The sequence below is a fragment of the Gopherus evgoodei genome, chromosome 1 (assembly GCF_007399415.2).
Source record: "Gopherus evgoodei ecotype Sinaloan lineage chromosome 1, rGopEvg1_v1.p, whole genome shotgun sequence".
Lineage (NCBI taxonomy): Eukaryota > Metazoa > Chordata > Testudines > Testudinidae > Gopherus > Gopherus evgoodei.
In genome coordinates, this window is record NC_044322.1 from 110,599,010 (window position 1) to 110,621,116 (window position 22,107).

Sequence of the window (22,107 nt, forward strand, 5' to 3'; positions counted from 1 at the left end):
TACATGCTAGAATGTTACCTTTTTTTTTTTTGCAACAGTATTACACTGTTGACTCATACTTAGCTTATGATCCTATAACACTTAAAAATATAAAAATATATTTAAAATATCCATTGGTGCAGCCTCTTCCTCCCTGGGCAATCAGGGGATGGAAGTGCTACCAAATCAGCATAGTCAACATGGGGATTAAAAAACAGGACATTATATTGTAGTGACATTCTATGGTTTACCCAGCAGCAATACCATTGGGCTCTCCACAAAAGCTATATGCCCAACCCATTCTTGACTAGATGGACAATGTAACAAGAGGCTGGGATGTGAGAAATATGCAATATATTAAATATTAGCATACTGTGCTTTTCATCCACAGGTCACAATGAGTTTTGATAAAAGTGGGCAAGCACTATTAACCCATTTTAGGGCTTGACAAAACCCCCATTGCAGTCAATGGAAAGGCTCCACTGATTTCGGCTAGCATTCACTCCCTACAGAAGAGAAAAACGAGATGTGATTTGTTCAGGTTTGCAAATTGATATAGGGAATAAAGCATCTGGATGAGGCACATTCACAGAGTTTAAAAAACATGGCAGCAAGAAGTTGGTTGCAGAGCTACTTCCTTTGCTTCCTCCTAAAACCAGGGTTTAAGGTTAATATGAACTAGTACGACTTGCTGTGCAAGAGGAGAGCTTTAGGACTACAGGAGGCATTGGCCACAGGGAAAAGTCCCACCTGTCTTGAACCACTTAACAAAAACGCTCTTTATGTAGCGGTGTTCAATTTTACAGTTGTTTCCTTTTCAGAGAATAAAAACAAAAAAAAATTACAACTTATATTACTAAAGTTAAAACTAAAAGAAGAGGAGGAAGTAATACTGCTCTTTAAAAACAAACAAACAAAAAAAACCCCTGACAGCTGCACTCACCTTCTTTGAGAATCTTTAAATCATTCAGAAAAATATTTGAGTCTGACTACTTCGTGCTGGCAAGCTAATTAAGCTCTTAACACCATAAATGTTACATTCTTCCCCATCTTTATTTTATGGCTGTAAAACAACTAGACTACTATTATTACAGCTCTGTCTTTTGAGATTAACTGGCTAACCTGGTAATTGCATTTTTCTCTCTTCTGTTGAAGCTTAATCTTCTTACTGATTCTGTAAAGCTTTGCTGCTTTAAATAAGCATCATTATTATGAAGACCCTTCAGTTTATTTGTTGAGCTGCTTGCTACAAGCTATAGTGCCCACAGTAGAAAAGTAATACTGTTTATGCACGGACTGCTTTCCCTGACCTCTTCTGTATTTATAGAAAGTGGTCTTATAATTGGAAGTGCATGGGCAACCTTAAGTATAATTGGTGCGACCAGCTCTGCCTATAAATAGACACAAAAATATCTACGTTAAAAAAATGTTAAGGTTGCACCATACAGAAGTTTAGAGTTAAGAAATGCCAGAATTAAGAGTGAATTATCAGACACAAATGAACAAAATAAGTTGGGGAAGAGTCAACATGGATTTTCTAAAGGGAAATCATGTCTCACCAATGTATAATTCTTAAGGGGGAGGAGGAGGGGGGAAAGAGAGGGTTGTCAACAAAGATATGGACAAGGTGATCCAGTGGATATAGTGTACTTTCAGAAAGATTTTGACAAGGTTCCTCATTAAATAAGCAGTCATGGGTAGGGCCCTACCAAATGCACCGTCTATTTTGGTCAATTTCACAGTCATAGGATTTTAAAAATTGTAAATTTCATGATTTCATGAAACTATTTAAAACTAAAATTTCATGGTGGTGTAATTGTAGGGGTCCTGACCCAAAAAGGAGTTGTGTGTAGGGGGTGTCACAAAGTTATTGTAGTGGGGGTTGTGGTACTGCTACTCTTACTTCCGCGTTGCTGCTGGCAGCAACGCTGCCTTCAGATCTAGGCAGCTGGAGAATGGAAGCTGAAGGCTGCACTGCTGCTGGCGGTGCTAAGTAAGGGTGGTATGGTATGATATTGTCTCCCTTTCTTCTGTGCTGCTGCTGGCAGGCCACCGCCTTTAGAGCTGGTGCCCCGGCCACCAGCCGCTGGTGCCCCGGCCACCAGCCGCTGGTGCCCCGGCCACCAGCCGCTGGTGCCCCGGCCACCAGCCGCTGGTGCCCCGGCCACCAGCTGCTGGTCTCTAGCCACTCAACTCTGAAGGCAGCGCAGAAGTAAGAGAGGCCCCCCTAAAATAACCTTGCTACCGCCCTGTAACTCCCTTTTGGGTGAGAACCCTCAATTTGAGAAATGCTGGTCTTCCCTGTGAAACTTATACAATATAGGGTAAAAGCACACAAAACATCAGATTTCACAGGGGTAGACCAGATTTCATAGTGTGTGACACGTTTTTCATGGCCGTGAATTTGGTAGGGCCCTAGTCATGGGATAAGAGGGAAGTTCCTCACATGGATCAGTAACTGGTTAACAGCTAGGAAACAAAGGGGAGGAATAAATGGTCTGTTTTTACAAAGGAGATCTGGAAAAAAGGGTGAAACAGTGAGGTGCCAAACTTTGCAGATGCTAAATTACTCAAGACAGTTAAGTCCAAAGCTGACTGTGAAGAGTTACTAAGGAATTACACAAAATGGAGTGATTGGGCAACAAAATGGTAGATGAAATTCAATGTTCACATACAAAATGATGGGGTCTAAGTTAGCTTTTACACTCAAGGAAGATCTTGGAGTCATTGTGAATAGTTCTCTGAAAATATCTGCTAATCATGCAGCAGCAGTCAAAAAAGCTAACAGAATGTTAGGAACCATTAGGAAAGGGATAGATAAAAAGACAGACTATATCATATCACTACTATATAAATCCATGGTAAACCCAACAACTTGAATATTGTGTGCAGTTCTGGTTGTCCCATCTCAAAAAGATATATTAGAATTGAAAAAAGTACAGAGAACAGCAACAAAAAATATTAGGGGCATGGAACAGCTTTCATGTGAGGAGAGATTAAAAAGACTGAGATTGTTCAGCTTAAAAAAGAGTCTAAGGGGGAATATGGTAAAGGTCTATAAAATCATGAATGATGTGGAAAAAGTGAATGTGGAAGTATTATTTACCTCCTTCACATAACACATGAACCAGGGGTCACCCAATGAAATTAACAGGCAGCAGTTTAAAACAAACAAAAGGAAGTACTTCTTCAGAAAATACACAGTCAACTTGTGGAACTCAGTGTCAGGTGATACTTTGAAGGCCAAAAGTTTAACTGAATTTAAAAAAGAATTAGATAAGTTCATGAAGGATAGGTCCATCCAAGCCAATATGATCAGGGATGCAACCCATGCTCTGGGTGTCTCAAAACCTCTGGCTACCAGAAGCTGGGCCTGGAAAATGGGATGGATCACTTGATAAATTGTCCTATTCTGTTCATTCCCTCTGAAGCCTCTAGCACCTGCCATTGTCAGAAGACACAATACTGGGCTAGACGGACCATCTGTGAGACCTAGTATGGCCATTCTTATGTTCCTTAGGTTGCTTGTGCAACCTTAATTCAGTCCCCTTCTGCTTATTACTCCTGCACGTGCACAGAATTCATGTTCCCTGCAGATTTCTTCATCTCCTTGCAGAAAAATGACTTTCTGACAGGGAAGAAAAGGGAAGCTGCAAGAGCAGTCATGCACCACTCCCTAGCTGTGCAGGTACATCATTTCAGGAACCCAGAGCAGCTGGCAGAGAGGTAAATCACCACAGATATGGGGACACTCCAGGCAGTGGCTCCTATCCTGGGCCGGGATTATCTGCTAGTCCCAGCTGGGCTGGAGGCAGGAGAGAATGTGACTTCCTCTTCCCCTGCAAGGAGTGGCTAGGGATGTGTCAAATCGACCCCCAGAAACCTCCCCCAGCTGCAGGAAGTTCAGCATCCTCCCCTGCTTCCTGCCCCCATCACTCCTCAGCTGCGGGTGGAGGGGTCACTGTATGGGGAGCTGCTCCTCCATCCGTTCAATTCCTATGCATCTGGACCTCCCATACCCAGACACTCCTGCCAAGCCTCATCCTGTATACCCAGAACTGCCCTAGCCCCATCCCAATGAACCTCAATCCCTGCATCTAGAGCCCCCTCCACCCAGACCCACTGCCTCTGGACTCCCACCCCTGCACCCAGATCACCCCCCCACTGAACTCTCTGCACTCAGCCCCCCACCCTGATACCCCACCCCCTGAACCACCTTGACCCCCAGGCCACTGACCCCCAATTAGCTGCACCCAGACCCCCATTCCATCAAGCTCCACTCCCCCAGCACCCAGACCCCCATGCTGAGACCTCCACTGAGCCCCAACCACTTCCACCTGGAAGCCCCTGCTGTGTCTCATTACCCCTGGACCTGGAACCTCCTCAATGAACCTCTGTGCATCTAGATCCCCCCACACCTAGACAACCCACTGAGCTGCCCGCACACAGATTGTCCCACACAGAATCCTTACTGCACACCTGGATCCCCTCACACTGAGCCCCTGCACACTTGGATCCTGCCTGGATGAGTCTGCCTGTCCCACTCCTCGTGTGCCTGGTGCAGAGAAGCAAGGCCCCAGGGTGTCTGTGGGGCAGGCCCAGGCCTTGTGCTGTGTCAGGGTCAGGTGCAGCCTCACCACTGAGTCTGTGCCCCCAGGATGAGGACACTACAGGGTGATCTCCCACCTTCGTGCTGTCAGTGGCCTGTGCTCCCCACTGCCATGCTGGAGTGTCTGCATTTATATATTGACAAATAAAACTTGCAGAATTTTAAAATATTGTATGAGAATTTGTAATTTTTTTGGTGCCAAATATTTAATTGGGGGGGGGGACAGAATGCCCTCAAGAGAAGCTTATGCATTTTGATCCAATCTTTAATTACATGATCACATATTATTTTTACACCGACAAAATAAAGGGCAGCATGAGATTTCCTCAACCTCATCAGAAAATTCTAAAGACATATTCCCAAGAAGCTACAACTTCATTAAAAACATGACTATAGCATAGATGTAGCTAGTCTGAGAAAGAAGCAGGGAGGAGAGAACGTTAGCACCTCATTCTGGACTGTCTTTTCCCACTACTTCTGAACTTATTCTAGGACTACGAAAGAAAGAGAATAGCAATCATACCATGCAACATATCCCCCTTCACAACACCGTCAGCCTCAAAACATCGGAGTTAGAAAGTGACTCCTATGGCTAAGTGTCATACATGTAAGCAGATTGCACCATTCATTATCCTTACATGTAAAGGGTCTGCACACATAAGAAAGTCAGGATATGTCTCCATAACAAAACAAAAAAAAAAAAATACACCCTGCCACAGCAAGTCTCAGAGCCTGGGCCAACTAACTTGGGTTTATGGTAGCATGGGACTAAAAATAACAGTGTAGACATTAGGTGGACCCGAGACCCTCCTCCCTTGCCAGATTTCTGAGTTTGGGATCCAGCCTGAGGCCAAATGTCTACACTGCTATTTTTAGCATCGCAAGGTAAGCCCGAGTCAATTAACCCGGGCTCTGAGACTTGCTGCCATGATGGTTTTTTTTGCTGTGTAAACGTATGTTAAGCTTGCAATGTATTCAAACTCCTGGGTGTTATTTTTTTCTGCAAGGTGCCCTGGATTGGTTTCCTTTGGTCTTTTTCCTCTCGTTCCCTGACTGTAACTTCATACGAGATGACTTTTTTTCTCCTACAGCTCAAACAAAAGCTTCACAGCATAGTCACATCTATTTTTTGTTTCAAATAGTCTTTCTGATAAACTGCAGTAAAATCTGGCTCATGTGCCTGAAAAGAACAGGATTTTCTCAAAATAAGTCAACTGATTATGTGCAAGATGTGATGAGCAACTGAATCCCTCCTTTGCCTTTCCACTTCTGATTAATCATAATACTTGACTTTAAATTAAAAGCTTGCTCATAATGGATGTGGAAAAAAGAACCCTTTGCTCCAGCTTACAGACAGAAATAAACAACTCTCCATATTGCCAGGCAAGATTCACCACCAGTACAGTTCACCCCTGAAACCTGTCTGCCACATTCTCAAAGACTAATAGAAAAATTTACCTAAACAGAAGACCAAAGAAGCAGAACATGAGGCATTACTAATATTAGTAAGCCATTCCCTAATTACTGGCAGAATCTAGCATCAAAGAACTGTGTCTTACACCAGTGCTTTCACAGATTGACATGCTTTTCAGAATACCAGCAAGAAAAAAGTGAAATGGAAGAAAACAGACTAAGGCTATGTCTACACTGCTTATCTTACAATGGCATGGCTGTGGTGCTGCTGCTGCGTCGTTGTAGGGTAAGCAGTGTAGCCACTCTTTGGCACCAGGGGAGAGCTCTCCTGACGACAAAATAAAACAACCCCGAATGGGTGCCGCAGCTTCATCAGCTGGGAGAGCATCTCCCACTGATGAAGCAATGTTCATACTGGTGCTTTTCATCGTTAAAACTTTTGTTGTTCAGGGGTGTGGTTTTTTCACACTCCCGAGTGACAAAAGTTTTAGCGACAAAAGTGCAGTGCAGACATTACCAAAACACACACACATAAGAGAAATGAACAATCATGGAACTACCCACTTTCAGGACTAAATACAGAATCTATTGATTCAATTTAGCTTTCTCCTCAATAAATTTCTTCATCCACATACAGAACATATCCACTCTCTTCTCACAAACAACCTCTAAGCTAGCTCTCCTATAGGTTTGTAAGGAAGATTGTTATTTCTATTTTTAAATACTTGGGAGGTGCACAGAGTACCTAGATAGAACAAGCATCTATCCTGTTATTCTGACAAACACTGTAAAAGACAAAGAAAGTACAAACATATATGCTGTAGCTTTTTCAATACTAGTAGTACTAATACTAATTGTACAAAGATGATTCCCCCATCAATGTTGAAGTAAACTTTCAGAGAGTTGCAGACCCAAACAGTCTACTCAGTGATTACTATTGTGGAAGCTAAAGATGCTGCTGTAATTAAAAAGAAGAGCTCGTAATACCATCTACTTATGGAGGATGCAAACTTCTTGGAGTCCTCATCCAAAGATGATCTATCGCTTAATCAAGGATACCTTTGAAATATGAACCTGAATGCTGTCTCACAATCAAATTTCTCTTACTCATTTCTGGTAAAGTAGCAGAATGAAGAAAGGACACGCCCTTGAACTAGGTGTATAGGTGAAGAGATTTTTAGCAGAGCCACAAAGACCAATCTGACCACTGTTTCCTGGTGGGAAATGGAGGGACTGCTAGATGAAATGATTGAAAGTTCCTCCACTCTTCTGGAACAGAAATTGTCCATAGGAAAATAGTCCTGAGCACAGGTAAACTCTCAAACATTAGTGCTTAGCGCTCAAAAGTAGGATCCATTAGAATGTTCAGGACAAGCTTCAGGTCCCAGGAAGAAAGAGGCCTCATTCTGAACCTGGCTGCTGTCTCTATGATTTTGATCATCTTTGGGTGTAAATTAACCAAGGAACAATTAAGCCTGACCCTTTGAACAACTGTGTCATCCAAGAGCTAAGATTCAAACCTTTACTCAGACCATCCTTGACAAGACCCAGAAGGCCTGGTGCACTGGTGAGATTAACCTCTCTAGTCCTATACCAAGCAAACCTTAAAGATACTCCAACTTCTGGACTCAGTAATAAGATCATGAGGTGTAGATTAAACATAGGCAGAACCATGGTGAATCCAAAAGTCTGAAAAATCACTCTAAAAAAAGGTCTTGTCAAGTTTTCCTGGTGAACTATATGACAAAACAAATCCCAGGTGGAAGATACAGGAAGCATTCAAATTAAATTTAACAATTCTAATCACCACATCTGCCAGGCCTAGGATGGAGACATTACGATGGCTAGGGCAAGAGGCCTTGCAACCCTTTGCAAAAACCTGCCCACAGCTGAGAGAGGGCATCAGCTCTAAGGGCCAGAAAGTCCCTGAAGCTGACATAGTAGTCCCTGATCTCTGCTCTCCCAGGCAATCACCAGGTGTACTTGAAAGGCTCCATTTCATGCAGACCTCCTAAGGAAGTTCCACTCTCCAGGGCAAATTTGATAGATTTGGTGTTCAGGTCCCCAGTAATATAAATCAGTGAGAGGGAGATAAGGATTTATTTTCCCCCAGCTCACAGAATGCAGAACTCAGTCACTGTGCCTCTGCTCTGTCTTCCCTACAACTCAGTGGTCCAAAGTATCAGATTGACCCATATGTGAGAATACTTTTACAGTCACTGGGAGAAGGCTGCTATGGGTCCTCCCCCTTCTCACATGACTCCTTTAGGTAGAGATACATCTACGGGTAAAGCCTCTCCAACACCTGCCCCAACACAGAAGGCTCAAGACTTAGCAAATATACTGAAATCTGAGCCTGAGAAAGTTGGTCGGTTCCCTTATAATCCCAGCAAGAACTTTAAGAGATTCAATTCCCAAAGTACTGACCCCAAAAGGAAATATTAGGATCTAGAGGAAAGACCTGGGTGTTGCCCTTTATCAGTTACACTTCTAATAAAGAGTATGTTACCTGGATGAAGTAGATGCTAGTTCAACTCCATGTTAGATAGAGGAGGACTTTGGTGCCTGCCTCTAAGAAAGATAGGAACACTGTACTGATACACAGGTAGTAGCGTTTTCTTGAGTTTGGGTGGCACAGTATACTTCTCCTTAGTGATCAGAAAAAAAAATAGCTCCCTTTGTGCACCATATATTCATCTGTACCAAAACCTCTTCTGTTTAATTAAACTGTAGTTATGGGGTTGATGCAGAATTTTCCGAGTGAGTTTCTTTGGCTTGTGTTATGCAGGAGGTCAGACTAGATCATAATGGTCTCTTCTGGTGTTAAAAAAAATAAATCTATGATTCAAACATGAACTCCAGGATTGAAGTATTTGTCGTACAGATGAAAGTGTGATTTCAATGAAAAGGGAAGCAGAGATCATCACTGTACCACAGTGACTCTCCATAAACTCTAATGTGGTGGAAGTGGTTGGCTTAGCTCTGCAGAAACACCATAAGGAAAGGCTCCAAATGTTTTTGGTAAGAGACATATGGGAAAATGGGCGTGTAAACTCATGAGACAATTCCTGCATCTTTTGTTAATATGACATGACTAGTCATTACACCACCCACAAAGAAATAGCTCCATATGGAGCTGTGGTAGGTAGATAAAAACAAACCAGTTATCTAAAAAGAAAACACATTAAAATAGCCATGTGAAGAGTGAGAAGAGGATAAAAAAAGAAAAAGAAAAAGCTAATTCAAAAGCTTTACTGTGTCAGACTGAGTCATTTATATTTGCTACAACAGGAAGTAACCTGGATTTCTCAGCTAATACTGACACACTTACAGGGTGCTGACAACATAAATTTTACTGCAATTTCCTATTTCTATCTACAGCATATAGCCCCATACCAGTACTCAGTGACCACACTGACCTAGGAAACACAGAAGAAAACACAGTTTCAAACAGCTCCTAATAAACTAACAATGACTTTAGATTATAAAAAAGAAAATTTTGTAGGCCAGTCAATAATGAAAGTTATTCAATGTTAAGATAATGGAACATTTAAAAAGAAAATCAACGCTTGCATCCTACAGTTTCTACATATAGGCCTGCTCAGACTAAATTCCAGGAACTTAAGCATAACTGGCCACACTGAGAGCTCACTCCTGCCGTTATCCTAAACTTTGCAAAAAGAGCTGTTGTGTATGGATATATACAATATTTAATTTTTTAGAAACATCTGGAATATTTAATGACATGAACCAGTGGATGTAAATTTTGAACAACATATAGCCTGCTTAGCAGAATTTCACATCCAAAGGGCATTAAAAAAACAACTGTCACATGGTGAAAATTTGCTGCAATTTACCATCATAGGGAAGGCACTGACAAGACCAAAGGGCTCACACCCAAAAGAATGAGGTTGTCACTCAGGGCCTCAAGTTTTTGCTTTTATGTTTACATTTGTTTGTAAACACAGTTAAAGGCATCTAAAGTTCCTGATACTTTTTTGTCTATTATAAATCTAAATAAAAAACTGATGGTCGTGGGAGAGAATCTTTATAGTTGCAAAGGCAACCTTCAGAAAGTGAATCAATGCACCACTTCCAGAGCCTGCAGACATCCACTAAGGCCTAAATCTGCACTTAGGATTTAAGTATCGGAGGGGTAGCCATGTCAGTCTGGATCCATAAAAATCGACAGAGTCCTGTGGCACTTTATAGACTAAGACTATTGTAGCATAAGCTTTCGTGGGTGAATACACACTTTGTCAGACGCATGAGAATATTCACCCACGAAAGGTTATGCTCCAATACGTCTGTTAGTCTATAAGGTGCCACAGGACTCTGTCACTTAAAATTTAGGTTGTCATAGCTACAGTGCTCAGGGCTGTGAAAAATCCATACCTCTGAGCACTGTAGCTATGCTGACCTAACCCCTCATGTGGACAAAGCTAGGTCAATCCAAGAATATTTCTGTTGATCTAGCTATTGTTGCTCAGGGAGGAAGTACTCCTACAGCAACACAATAAAACCCTTCCATCACTGCATACTGTGTCTACCCTATGGGGTTATACTAGAATAGGTTATTTTGAACTCTACTCCTGTCCTTTGAGTGTTTGCAACCCCTCCCATCTTGGTGTCATCTGCAAATTTTATAAGTAGGGCTGTCAATTAATCTCAGCTAACTCACACGATTAACTCGAAAAAATTAATCGCAATTCATCGCATTTTTAATTGCGCTGTTAAATAAGAGACTACCAATTGAAATGTATTAAATATTTTGGATCCTTTTCTATAGTTTCATATATATCTTGTATTCTGAGTTGTAATTGAAATCGAAGTGTATATATTGATTACAAATATTTGCACTGTAAATATGAACAAAAGAAACAGTATTTTTCAGTTCACCTCATACAAGTACTGTAGTGCAATCTCTTTGTCCTGAAAGTGCAACTTACAAATGTAGATTTTTTTGTTATATAGCTGCACTCAAAAACAAAACATTAAAACTTCAGAGGCTACGAGTTCATTCAGTCCTACTTCTTTTTCAGCCAATAGCTAAGACAAACAAGTTTGTTTACATTTACAGGAGATATTGCTGCCTGCTTCTCACTTTCAGGTGACATTGTAAATAAGAATAAGGTGTTCACAGGGCACTTTTGTAGCCAGCATTGCAAGATATCTGTGCGTCAGATATGCTAAACATTCGTATGCCCCTTCATGCTTCAGCCACCATTCCAGAGGCCATACTTCCATGCTGATAACGCTTGTTAAAAAAATAATGCATTAATTAAATTTGTGACTGAACTCCTTGGAGGAGAACTGTATGTCTCCTGCTTTGTTTTACCTGCATTCTGGCATATATTTCATGTTATAGCAGTCTCGGGTGATGACCCGGACATGTTGTTCATTTTAAGAACACTTTCACTTCAGATTTCACAAAACATAAAGAAGGTACCAATGTGAGATTGCTAAAAATAGCTACAGCACTCGACCCAAGATTTAAGAATGTGAAGTGCCTTCCAAAATCTGAGAGAAAGGATGTAGGGAGCATGCTTTCAGAAGTCTTAAAAGAGCAACACTCCAATGCAGAAACTACAGAACCCAAACCACCAAAAAAGAAAATCAACCTTCTGCTGGTAGCATCTGACTCACAAAATGAAAATGAACATCGTTGGTCTCCACTGGTTTGGATGTTTTTTGAGCAGAACCCATCATCAACATGGACACATGTCCGCTGGAATGGTGGCTGAAGCATGAGCATCTAGCACATAAATATCTTGCGATGCTGGCTACAACAGTGCCGTGAGAACACCTGTTCTCAGTTTCAGGTCACACTGTAAACAAGAAGTGGGCAGCATTATCTTCTACAAATGTAAACAAACTTGTTTGTCTGAGCGATTTGGATGAACAAGAAGTAGGACTGAGTGGACTTGTAAGCTCTAAAATTTTACATTGTTTTATTTTTGAATGCAGTATTTTTGTACATAATTCTATATTTGTAAGTTCAACTTTCATGATAAAAAGATTGCATTACAGTACTTGTATTAGGTGAATTGAAAAATACTATTTATTTTGTCTTTTTACAGTGGAAACACTTGTAATCAACAGTAAATATAAAATGAGCGCTGTACACTTTGTATTCTGAGCTGTAATTGAAATCAATATATTTGAAAATGTAGAAGACATCCAAAAATATTTAAATAAATGGTATTCCATCATTGCTTTAACAGTGTGATTAATCACAATTAATTTTTTTAATCACTTGACAGCCCTATTTATAAGCATACTCTCCACTCCGTTATAGAAGTCATTAGTCAAAGTGTTGAAAAGTATCAGGACAGACCCTTGAGGGACTCCACTAGATATGCCCTCCCAGTTTAACAGCAAACCATTGAAAACTACTCTGAGTATGGTCTTTCAACTGAGTATGCACCCACCTTAGAGTAATTTCAGCTATAACATATTTCCCTAGTTTGCTTATCAGAATGTCGTGTGGGACTGTGTCAACACCTTACTAAAATCAAGATATTTCACATTCACTGCTTCCCCCATCCACTAAGCTAGTATCTCTGTCCAAGAAGGAAATTAGGTTGGTTAGGAATAATTTGTTCCTGACAATTCCATATTAGCTATTGATCATACCCTACTGTCCTCTAGGTATATTAAACAGTCAGTTTGTAAAATTTATCCCAGTATCTTTCCAGGTATTAAAGTTAGGCTGATTAGTTTATAACTCCTTGGATCTTCTTTATTCCTCTTTTTAAGGATAGGTTCTATATATCTGCCCTTCTTCAGTCCTCCAGGACCTCACCGGTCCTCCATGACTTCTCGAAGATAATTGCTAATGGTGCTGAGATTGCTTTAGTTAGTTTCTTAGGTACCCTATGATGAATTTCATCAGGCCCTGCGTTCTTGAATACACCCAACTTATCTAAATATTCCTTAATCTATTCTTTCACTCTTATTGTTAATGGTGTTGAATATCTGGTCACAATTAACCTTTTTAGTGAAGACAGAAGCAAAAATAGATGTTGAACACCTCAGCCTTCTTGATGTCATCCATTATTAACTCACATTCCCCGCTAAGTAGTGGACGTACGGTTTCCTTTGTCTCTCTCTTACTCCTAATGTATTTATAGACCCTCTTCTTATTGCCTTTTATGTCCCTTACTAGGTGTTACTCATTTGGTGCCTTAACCTTTCTGATTTTGTCCCTACACACTCACACTATTGTTGTGTATTCATCAATACAGTTTGTCCATGTTTCCATTTTTGTAGGATTCCTTTTTTATCTTCAAGTCATTGAAGAGCTCCTGATAGGAAAAATAGTAAGAGATCATTATGGCTCTATCTTTCCTTCCTATCAGGACAGTTTGCAGCTGTGCCTTTAAAACTGTCTCTTTCAGAAACTGACAGCTCTACAATACAAAGTAGCTGAGTCCCCACTACATTATAAGCTCTCGAGCTTCAACTCTGATGGGCCAGCTAGCTGAATTTAAAGAACCACTTAACTCAAGCTCAAGACTTATATGCATACAGGGGAATAAGATTAGGAGCAACACTCAAGATACAACTCGAGCTAACACTGCAGCAAAGACAAGCTATAAGAATTTCCCCAAGGTATAACAGACTAACAGAAAAAGCAATTAATTGCTTTGCAAGCTAGTCTGACTCTTGATTACTGCTTGTCTGAAGCACTTGGCATCATGGAATTCACTGACTTTCACAAAGACACAAGAGTGTGCATTCTAATTTACATGCTGATTCTGGACTTCCTCCCAATTAAACCCACAGTGGACCAAGTTCAGACCTGATGAAAGTGGGTGTATCTCCACTAAAATCAAAAGAATTACACCTGCTTAAACCTGCCTGAATTTGATCCTTTTCTTAAAAATACTAAAAAAGTTAACTTTCCAAAGGCTGAAAAACCTATATAAAAAACCTACAACCTTTCAAAAAACCCAACACTACCCAATTCAAGTAACATCAAGCATTACCAGACTTGTTAAAGTTCCCAAGACCTCAAGTTAGCAACAATGTAGTCATCAGTTTCTAAAGCCCTCTTTAGATTAATTTTCATTTTCTGCTCTTCTCAGTTTTGTCCCATAAGTATTTCAAGACATTCGGGTGTTCCTTTCCTAAAATACCATTTTTCAGAGAGATACCATACACCTATGAGCCTATCCAGGATCAGCAGCTAACTCCTTTCTCCTCAGACCAGATAAATTGGGGTATTAGAAAACTGCTCAATTCTTTTTTTTTGTGCCACATACACAAGTATATCCATTGCTGTAATTCTGATTGTGGTGCCTTTCCTATTTCTTGGTACAGATTTAGGTAAATGTCTTCTGTAATATATTTTAAATATATTGGTTCCTCTTTTGCATTTAAGCCAACTGAAACAGCAAGTGGCTTGTAATATACTCTTTCTTTAGGGATTCCAAGAAGTCAGATATTATGCAAACTTAACTTGTGTTTGATAAGTTTTGCTCTGTCTCAAAGCACTATGATTTTTAATACATGGTGTGTAAGACTTCATGCATTTTAGAACATAAACTTTTAACTGTTGAGCTTTAGCTCTACTAAAAGTCACATAGCCAATGCTTTACTCTGTCAATTTTAACGTGGATTGATTCAAGTTGCTTAGGAGCCCTCACAATAAGATGCTGGCTGCAGAGCTTTGCCAGACACTTAAGCTGCATGATGGTATCTTGTCTACGTGATGCTGGCAAGAAAAAAATATTTGGTGAGAGGGACAATACCTAAAGGAAAATAAAGCTGATAAAACTCATCATAGTTGAAAAAACCTCCAAAGCCAGTGAGGAAGGCAAGAACCAGACACTAAAAGTCAAATCAAGGAAAGAATGAACAAACCTCTCAGCCAAGATTGTCTGAAACAGTTTTTCCTCCTATTCTTGTCCATCTTCACTCTCCTTCCCCTCAAGCTACTTTTTCATAGTAAAAATGTCTGTTAACATCCACACCAATTTCAAAGTGATACACAATTAAAGTGTCTGGAATAAGTGACTACTTTCTCCCAAATAATGTGCATATAGCAAAAGAGAATGATGACAATATTGTTACACTGATGACAATATAATAAATGTTTTGTTAGCACTCATGTTAGCTGGTTTTAACAAGCTGTTGTCTGCTCCATGGATAAATTCCTTTAGTATCTGTTGGACAAAAACGTACGAATTTATTTAATACCAAAGGTTTGATACTTTTTCTACTTATGAACTAGGTAAACACCCTTGACTTGACAAATGTCATAAGGAAACAGCAAGTGAGAAAAGATATATTTACAGTACTGCATTAAGCAGTGAGTAAAGAATATCAGTTGTTATACTGACAGCAACAGCAAGGTATAGGTTGGGATGAACTGTCAGAGTCTTGTTAAGAGAACTGTAGAAAAACGATACTGCAGGGGTCAGCAACCTCTGGCACACGGCTCGCCAGGGTAAGCACCCTGGCAGGCCAGGCCAGTTTGTTTACCTGCCACGTCGGCACGTTTGGCCGATCGCAGCTCCCACTGACCAACGAGTTTGCTGTCCCAGGCCAATGGGGGCGGCAGGAAGCCGTGGCCAGCACATCCCTCACCCACGCCACTTTCCACTGCCCCCATTGGCCTGGACAGCGAACCGCGGCTAGTGGGACCCGCGATGGGCCAAACCTGCCGACGCGGCAGGTAAATAAACTGGCCCAGCCTGCTACACTGCTTACCCTGGTGAGCTGCGAGCCAGAGGTTGCCAACCCCTGCAAAACTGTATGCTGATATCTACCTACTAACTTGGAGCTGATCCTACGTTTTATGCCAAATTGGATCAAAATAAAATATGATACCAAAGCAGGCCTACTTTAGTGTCAGCCTACAATTTTCACCTTTGTGTAAAGTTTTTGTTCAGGATACTGGGGTTTCCAAGGGTTTGCCTCCACTCTGGGATGAATAGAGCAGCAGAAGTTTAGTTAGTGCTGAACAGAACAAGGAAGACAATACGGTATTCACACCAGAGCAGCTTACAGTCTAAGTATCACCTTTAATACTAGTTATAGGTTTGTGTTAATTTTTCTAAGGACCTTCTTGCCATGTGCATCTATATACTGAATTTATTTAAATTCATAGAGTAGATATTATGTCAAACATGCTAGGAAACCTAGCTAATTTACCTCACCCAAGGCAATATTAAAAAAAGATTAAATGGGGGGGAAGGAGGCACAGAAATCATTAAGTGAACTTTACTATAGTCATCATTTGCAACTAGTGACTACTATATTATTGAAAGCACATGAATCAAGCTTGTTGTTTTACCCTTCTCTTCTTGGTTTTTATACTCACCTAAACCTTTTTGTCCAGGGTTTTTAGCAAAGGTAAAGGTAAACTGATAAAAATCTTTGAACTTTATTGGATCCTTTAGCTCCTGTTCCAATCTTGGCAGTAGAGCTTTCAGCTTGTCTGTGGTGTCACACCTGCCGCAGAAGAGATGACACTATTTGTATATAAACCATACATAAATCATTTTAGAAAAGAAGTTTATAAATATTATAAAAACACAAATGAGTAACATTATTGTAAGATTCAATTACAAAATACTACTTTGGTTTACTTTACTAAACATTTAAGGACCCTAAGCAGAAAGGTGGTTCTATACAAGCCCCAAAAGTATACAGACGAGTAAGATTGAGCCATTTAGTTAGGGACTTTTTTCCCCAATAGATTTCAATAGCAGAATGGACCATCATCATCTAGACTGACCTCCTGCAAAACAGTGCAGAGATTCTCACCCAATAATCCTTGTATCCAGCCCAGAACTGCTGGTCGAGCTAAGAGCACAGCTTTTAGAAAGATGTCACATCTTTGTTTAAAGACTCCAAGTGAGGGAGAATCTCCCACATCTCTAGGTAAATTGTTTCAAAGGTTGATTACCCTGACTGTAAAAATTTTACAGCTTATTTCTCATCTGAATTTATCTATCTTCAGCTTCAAGCCACTGGATCTCAAAATGCCCTTGTAGAGTGATGTAATGTATGGGAATAAGTAACAGTTTCCCAAACTGTGTTGCTGTGGATATCGTAAGTTACAAGTTGCTGTTTATTTTATTTCTTGGTGGTTGTTAATACTTAAGACTACTTTTGCGAGTATATTTGTGCACACGTGTGTGAATTGATGGGTATGTGAATGCGTGCGTGTGCGCACACCTCAGACTGCAGATTAGAGCTGATCAGAAAACTCTCTTAACTGGTTGAGCTGATGGACTAATGAACGCTCTTCTATCTTAAAAAGGACCACCAGAATCAAGTAAAACTTAAATATAACTAACTGCAATCCTATTGAATTGTAATGTACTGTTTCTTTATTACATTTATTGCTGTTCCACTAAGTGTGAGGTTTTTAAATTTTATGAAACCACACACCGTAGTCTATGTACACCATATGGGAATTTGTACTACATGTTAAGCTTGTGACCAATGTTAACTTTAGAAGACTTTTCAACCACTAAATTCAATCATCCACACTGTCACATTCCTTAATCAAAAACCAGGAAAAAGACGAGTCCTCCACCATGACCTGAAAGCCGGATTGGCAGACCAAGGTGGAGGAAAATTTCAGAATTGAGATATTTCTGCTTAAAAACAATAATATTGAGACATTGCCAGCTAAATTACCCAATTTGACCTCAGCTGACTCAGTGTCATATAGGAAGCATAAGGGTTTCTCAGGTAGCAAGGACACAAACCAAAAGACAGATTACTGGATGTAGCCAATACTATGAATTGAACCTGGAAACAAATTAAGAACAGAGGAGTTGAAGCACATCTTGAATAGGGGAGGGGAACAGAGGAATAGGAGACGAAGAGATCACCCCGGCTCCTACCGGCTCCCCAGCCCAATCCTGGGCACTGCTCCAGCCTATCTGGGTCCTGCCGTCACCTCTGCCTCCACATGCATGCACACAATTACTACCGCTCCACTGGTGGAGGTGTGCCCTGCCCCCTGCTATTGCTTGAGCTGAGGGGGTGGCCAGAATCTGACTGACTCTCAGCTCCCAAACAAACAGCCAATAGGGAGAGAGCAACTGGAACTTGATGGCATGGGGCAGAGTCAGGCCTTGGCTATACTGGCGCTTTACAGCACTGTAACTTTCTCGCTCAGGGGTATGAAAAAACACCCCCCTGAGTGCAGCAAGTTTCAGTGCTGTAAAGCGCTGGTGTAAACAGTGCCCCAACGCTGGAAGCGTGACTCCAAGCGCTGTAAACTAATCCCCTTGCGGAGGAAGGGTACCTGCAGCGCTAGGAGAGCTCTCTCCCAGCGCTGCGACCACACTCGCACTTCAAAGTGCTCCCGCGGCAGTGCTTTGGAGTTTCGAGTGTAGCCATGCCCTCAGAGGGGAAGCAGAGCTGAGCAAGGACAGAAACAGAGATAATCCCCCACAACATTTCTATTGCGGGAACTGTTTTGATAATTTGGCCAACAAATTTGCCTTAATTGAGAACGCAATGTAAAAAGTACACGAGAGTTCAGAAGATGTCATGATAACTTATAACAAAAAATGCTGATGGGAAAAGGTATGAAAGAGAGACAGGGAGAATTAGTCCAAACAAACAGGCTACAGATATAACTCAAGGACTGCGTTAAGATTATTCTTGATAAACAAGAAAGTGTGGAACCAGAAATAAGTGAACCAAAATTGGTATGTCAGAAATTAGGTCTGACTGGTGGACAAAATGATGGGACAGGCTATATTGCCCATGATTCCTTTTCTGGGTCCTTAAAGAATGAGACTATATAGAGAAAAACAGGCTACTAGAGCAAGCTTCATTACCATGGCTGCCACCTCCACCATCTTCTGAGATCCTATGCTTTGTCATCCTGATCCTGAGAGATGTTCTGACCAGAGGAGGTCAGAGATAGGGACCCAAATGACATTGGGATTCAGCTGGGGCCAACAGAGCTGACAAACACCACCTGAGATGAAATAGGATCAGACTAACAACAGCTCCAGCTCATCTCAACTAACCTCTTCTCTTTCCCCCAAAAGGATAGTTATTACCATCTTTGATACCTTCTAAGAGACTGTTAAACAACAGGGGTTTTCCTTCTAAAAGCTTTCTCCAGCTAAAGAGATAGGGAAAAAGAGATGCTGTTAAAATGAAAGCCTTATTTAATACTTTAGATTTAAAATGCTTGAACTGTTTTTTCCTTTTTTCTTTTATCTTTAATAGAAAGTGTAAAGGATTTTTAATGATGTGTTTGCCATGCTACTAAACAGGCTGTGGTCTCTGTATAACAAACCCCAAATCTTGTTTAACACTGTTTAATGTTGGACAGTAACTGGGTTATGTTAACACTTTTGGCCCACATATACTACATTACACAACAAGGCACTAGCCATCACTACCTTCTACCTCCACGCCACCCTCTCCCCATGGTTCCACCTCCCCTTGGCAACCATATAGTTTTCAGAGAATCACCTTAATAAATTTATTCTAGCTAAAATTGCCAGCAGGCAGGCAGCTTTTTTTTTTTTTATCAGCTGAAACCTCAAGAATAACTTTATTAGAGCACATTGATGAAATCTATTTTGAAGGTGAAAGACGTGGATAGTCATGGCAAAGATCACATCGTGGAGAAATGGTCACAGCTGTCTTATGTAGTGCAGCTAAAATATCTTTGACTTCCAATTCACTCTGATAATGAGCAATCAGAGATTCAAACACTTCTTTATATCAAGAACTTCTTGTCTGAAGGGTAGGTCAACTCCCTAAAAAAATGGAGACAGGTGCCATACTCCAGATCAGATCAGATCAGATCCTCTCTTGGTTTTCACACCTCAACTGCTAGAACAGGGCCTCATCCTCCCTGATTGAACTGACCTTGTTATCTCTAGCTTGCTTGCTAGCATATATATACCTGCCCCTGGAAATTTCCACTACATGCATCTGAGGAAGTGGGTATTCACCCACGAAAGCTCATGCTCCAAAACTTCTGTTAGTCTATAAGGTGCCACAGGATTCTTTGCTGCTTTTACATACTCCAGATCAAGCCTCAATCATTTTCCTTTCATCTAAATCCTAATCTATGCCTGCTGTTTGGAAAGCAGAGAGACTGCAGCACCTGGGTTCAACAAGAAAGGTGTCAAACTACCTATGATCAGCTTATCAATGGCCAGACAATGAGACTATTGGTCACCTACACACAAACAGCCTCACATATGTGTTGAGCAGAATTCTGTCTAAAACAGCTCTTGAGTGCAGAAGAGCAATACCACCAGGAAGAGGTGAAACCATTACAGTCTGCTGGCAGGTTTAAAAAGAATCAGCATGAACACCTACTGCTGCCCCATGTTAGATGATCAAGCAATTATCCTATCAATCTCTAGCCAAAAGCAAGAATGAAAGGGATAAAATAAATAAGAGGACTTCATATGACATCAAAGTTTTTTCATTCCCTTTTTTCCACATCCATTCCTTACCCAAAAAGGAAAGCTTAGAAAGAGGTTAGGAACTGATGAGATCACAAGCAACAAATGGTTTCTTGAGCAGGGGCCTAATAAACACTCTTGTTTTATAGAAGTTGGCACCTTATTAGTATCTTCCTGCAGCACAACAACCTCAAACCAACCTAAATTTTATTAGCAACAAGAATATGGGGTCAAGTCACAGGTCAAAGCTCTTCACGCACCTCTACAACAAATCTCAATTAGTGGAACTCAGTGTGACCCTTCTGGGAGTGGATCAGTCAACATGAGAAGAATGTATTTGATATATCTTTTCCATGGAACAGGTGTGTGTGGGGGGGGGCAGTCAAGTGATTAATCGCTCTGTTATAATAATAATATAATACCATTTATTTAAATGTTTTTGGATTTTTTCTACATTTTCAAATATATTGATTTCAATTACAACACAGAATAGAAAGTGTTCAGTGTTCACTTTATTTTTATTTCAAATATTTGCACTGTAACAAAAATAATAGTATTTTTCAATTCAATTTTTCAAGTACCGTAGTGCAATCTTATCAGGAAAGTTGAACTTACAAATGTAGAATTATATACAGAAAATAACTATTATTTTTGAATGTAATGTAAAACTTTAGAGCCTAGAAGTCCACTAAGTCCTACTTCAGACAATCGCTCAGACAAACAAGTTTGATTACAATTTGCAGGACCACTGCTGCTGACCACTACTTGTTTAAAATGTCACCTGAAAGCAAGAACAGGCGTTTGCATGGCTGGCGGGCTCGAGCAACCCGCTGCCCAGTGTCCAGCCCCACCACCCAGGGCAGGTGGAGACCCAGCTCCCCACGGCTGCCAGTACGGCTTTCCCCAACCCGGCTCTGGCTACGGCAGCTTGGAGGCGCGACCCAGTCATGTTAAGAGCCAGGCAGGCAGCTGTGGGGAGCCACGGTGGACCCTTTACCTGCCCTGGGCATGGGGTCCAAGCAGCGTCCCTGCCCAGTGTCCCCACCCCCACCCCCCCAGACCTCCTACCCAGGGCAGGTGGTCCTCATAGCTGCCCGCCTGGCTCTTACTGTCAGAGCCCTGCGTGGATACAAAATTTGTATCCACATTCACACTATCTGCAGAAATGGTCCACAGATATAAAGTGGATACCTGTGGTTTTGCAGGGCTCTAACCATTTCCACTACTGTTGCCCTAACTTCAACCCCAGATACCTCATCTCTCACAGGTTCTCAGGATACTAAAATGACCAGTACAGAGAACATCTAGAAAGATGGAGCTTATGTACTGCACAATTAGCAAACAAACATTTAGAGACAGCTAAGGCTGCAGTAAGATAAACCCCACCCATACAAAACCTTAAAAGTAGGATGGATACAAATTAGTTACCAAAAAAAATCAGATTTTTTTGTTTAAATTACATATAGTTTTTTTTAAGTAAACCATTTAAAACAGATAACTTATGTTAAGGCCTAACCTTATTACAAATTATTAAAATCATTTACATTAAATACAAAAATAATATTAAGCAGTGCATTATTGCTGCCATATTTTAAAGAAAGTCAGTCCACTGAATTGGTGGAAGTCATGGGCTAAGCCTCTGGAATCAGAGTTTGCTGAAGTGCTAAACTAGCTTTTGACAGCAGTAGCCTA

At 40.8% G+C, this 22,107-nt stretch overlaps 1 protein-coding gene across 1 annotated transcript in view; it reads right to left on the reverse strand.

Moving 5' to 3' along the window:
• The window catches only part of DCUN1D2 (defective in cullin neddylation 1 domain containing 2), a 59,631-nt gene that overhangs the window by 26,298 nt on the left and 11,226 nt on the right, over positions 1-22,107 (reverse strand). The window contains 1 exon segment of the mRNA XM_030569073.1: positions 16,332-16,462. Within this exon segment, the coding sequence (XP_030424933.1) occupies positions 16,332-16,462 (131 nt within the window).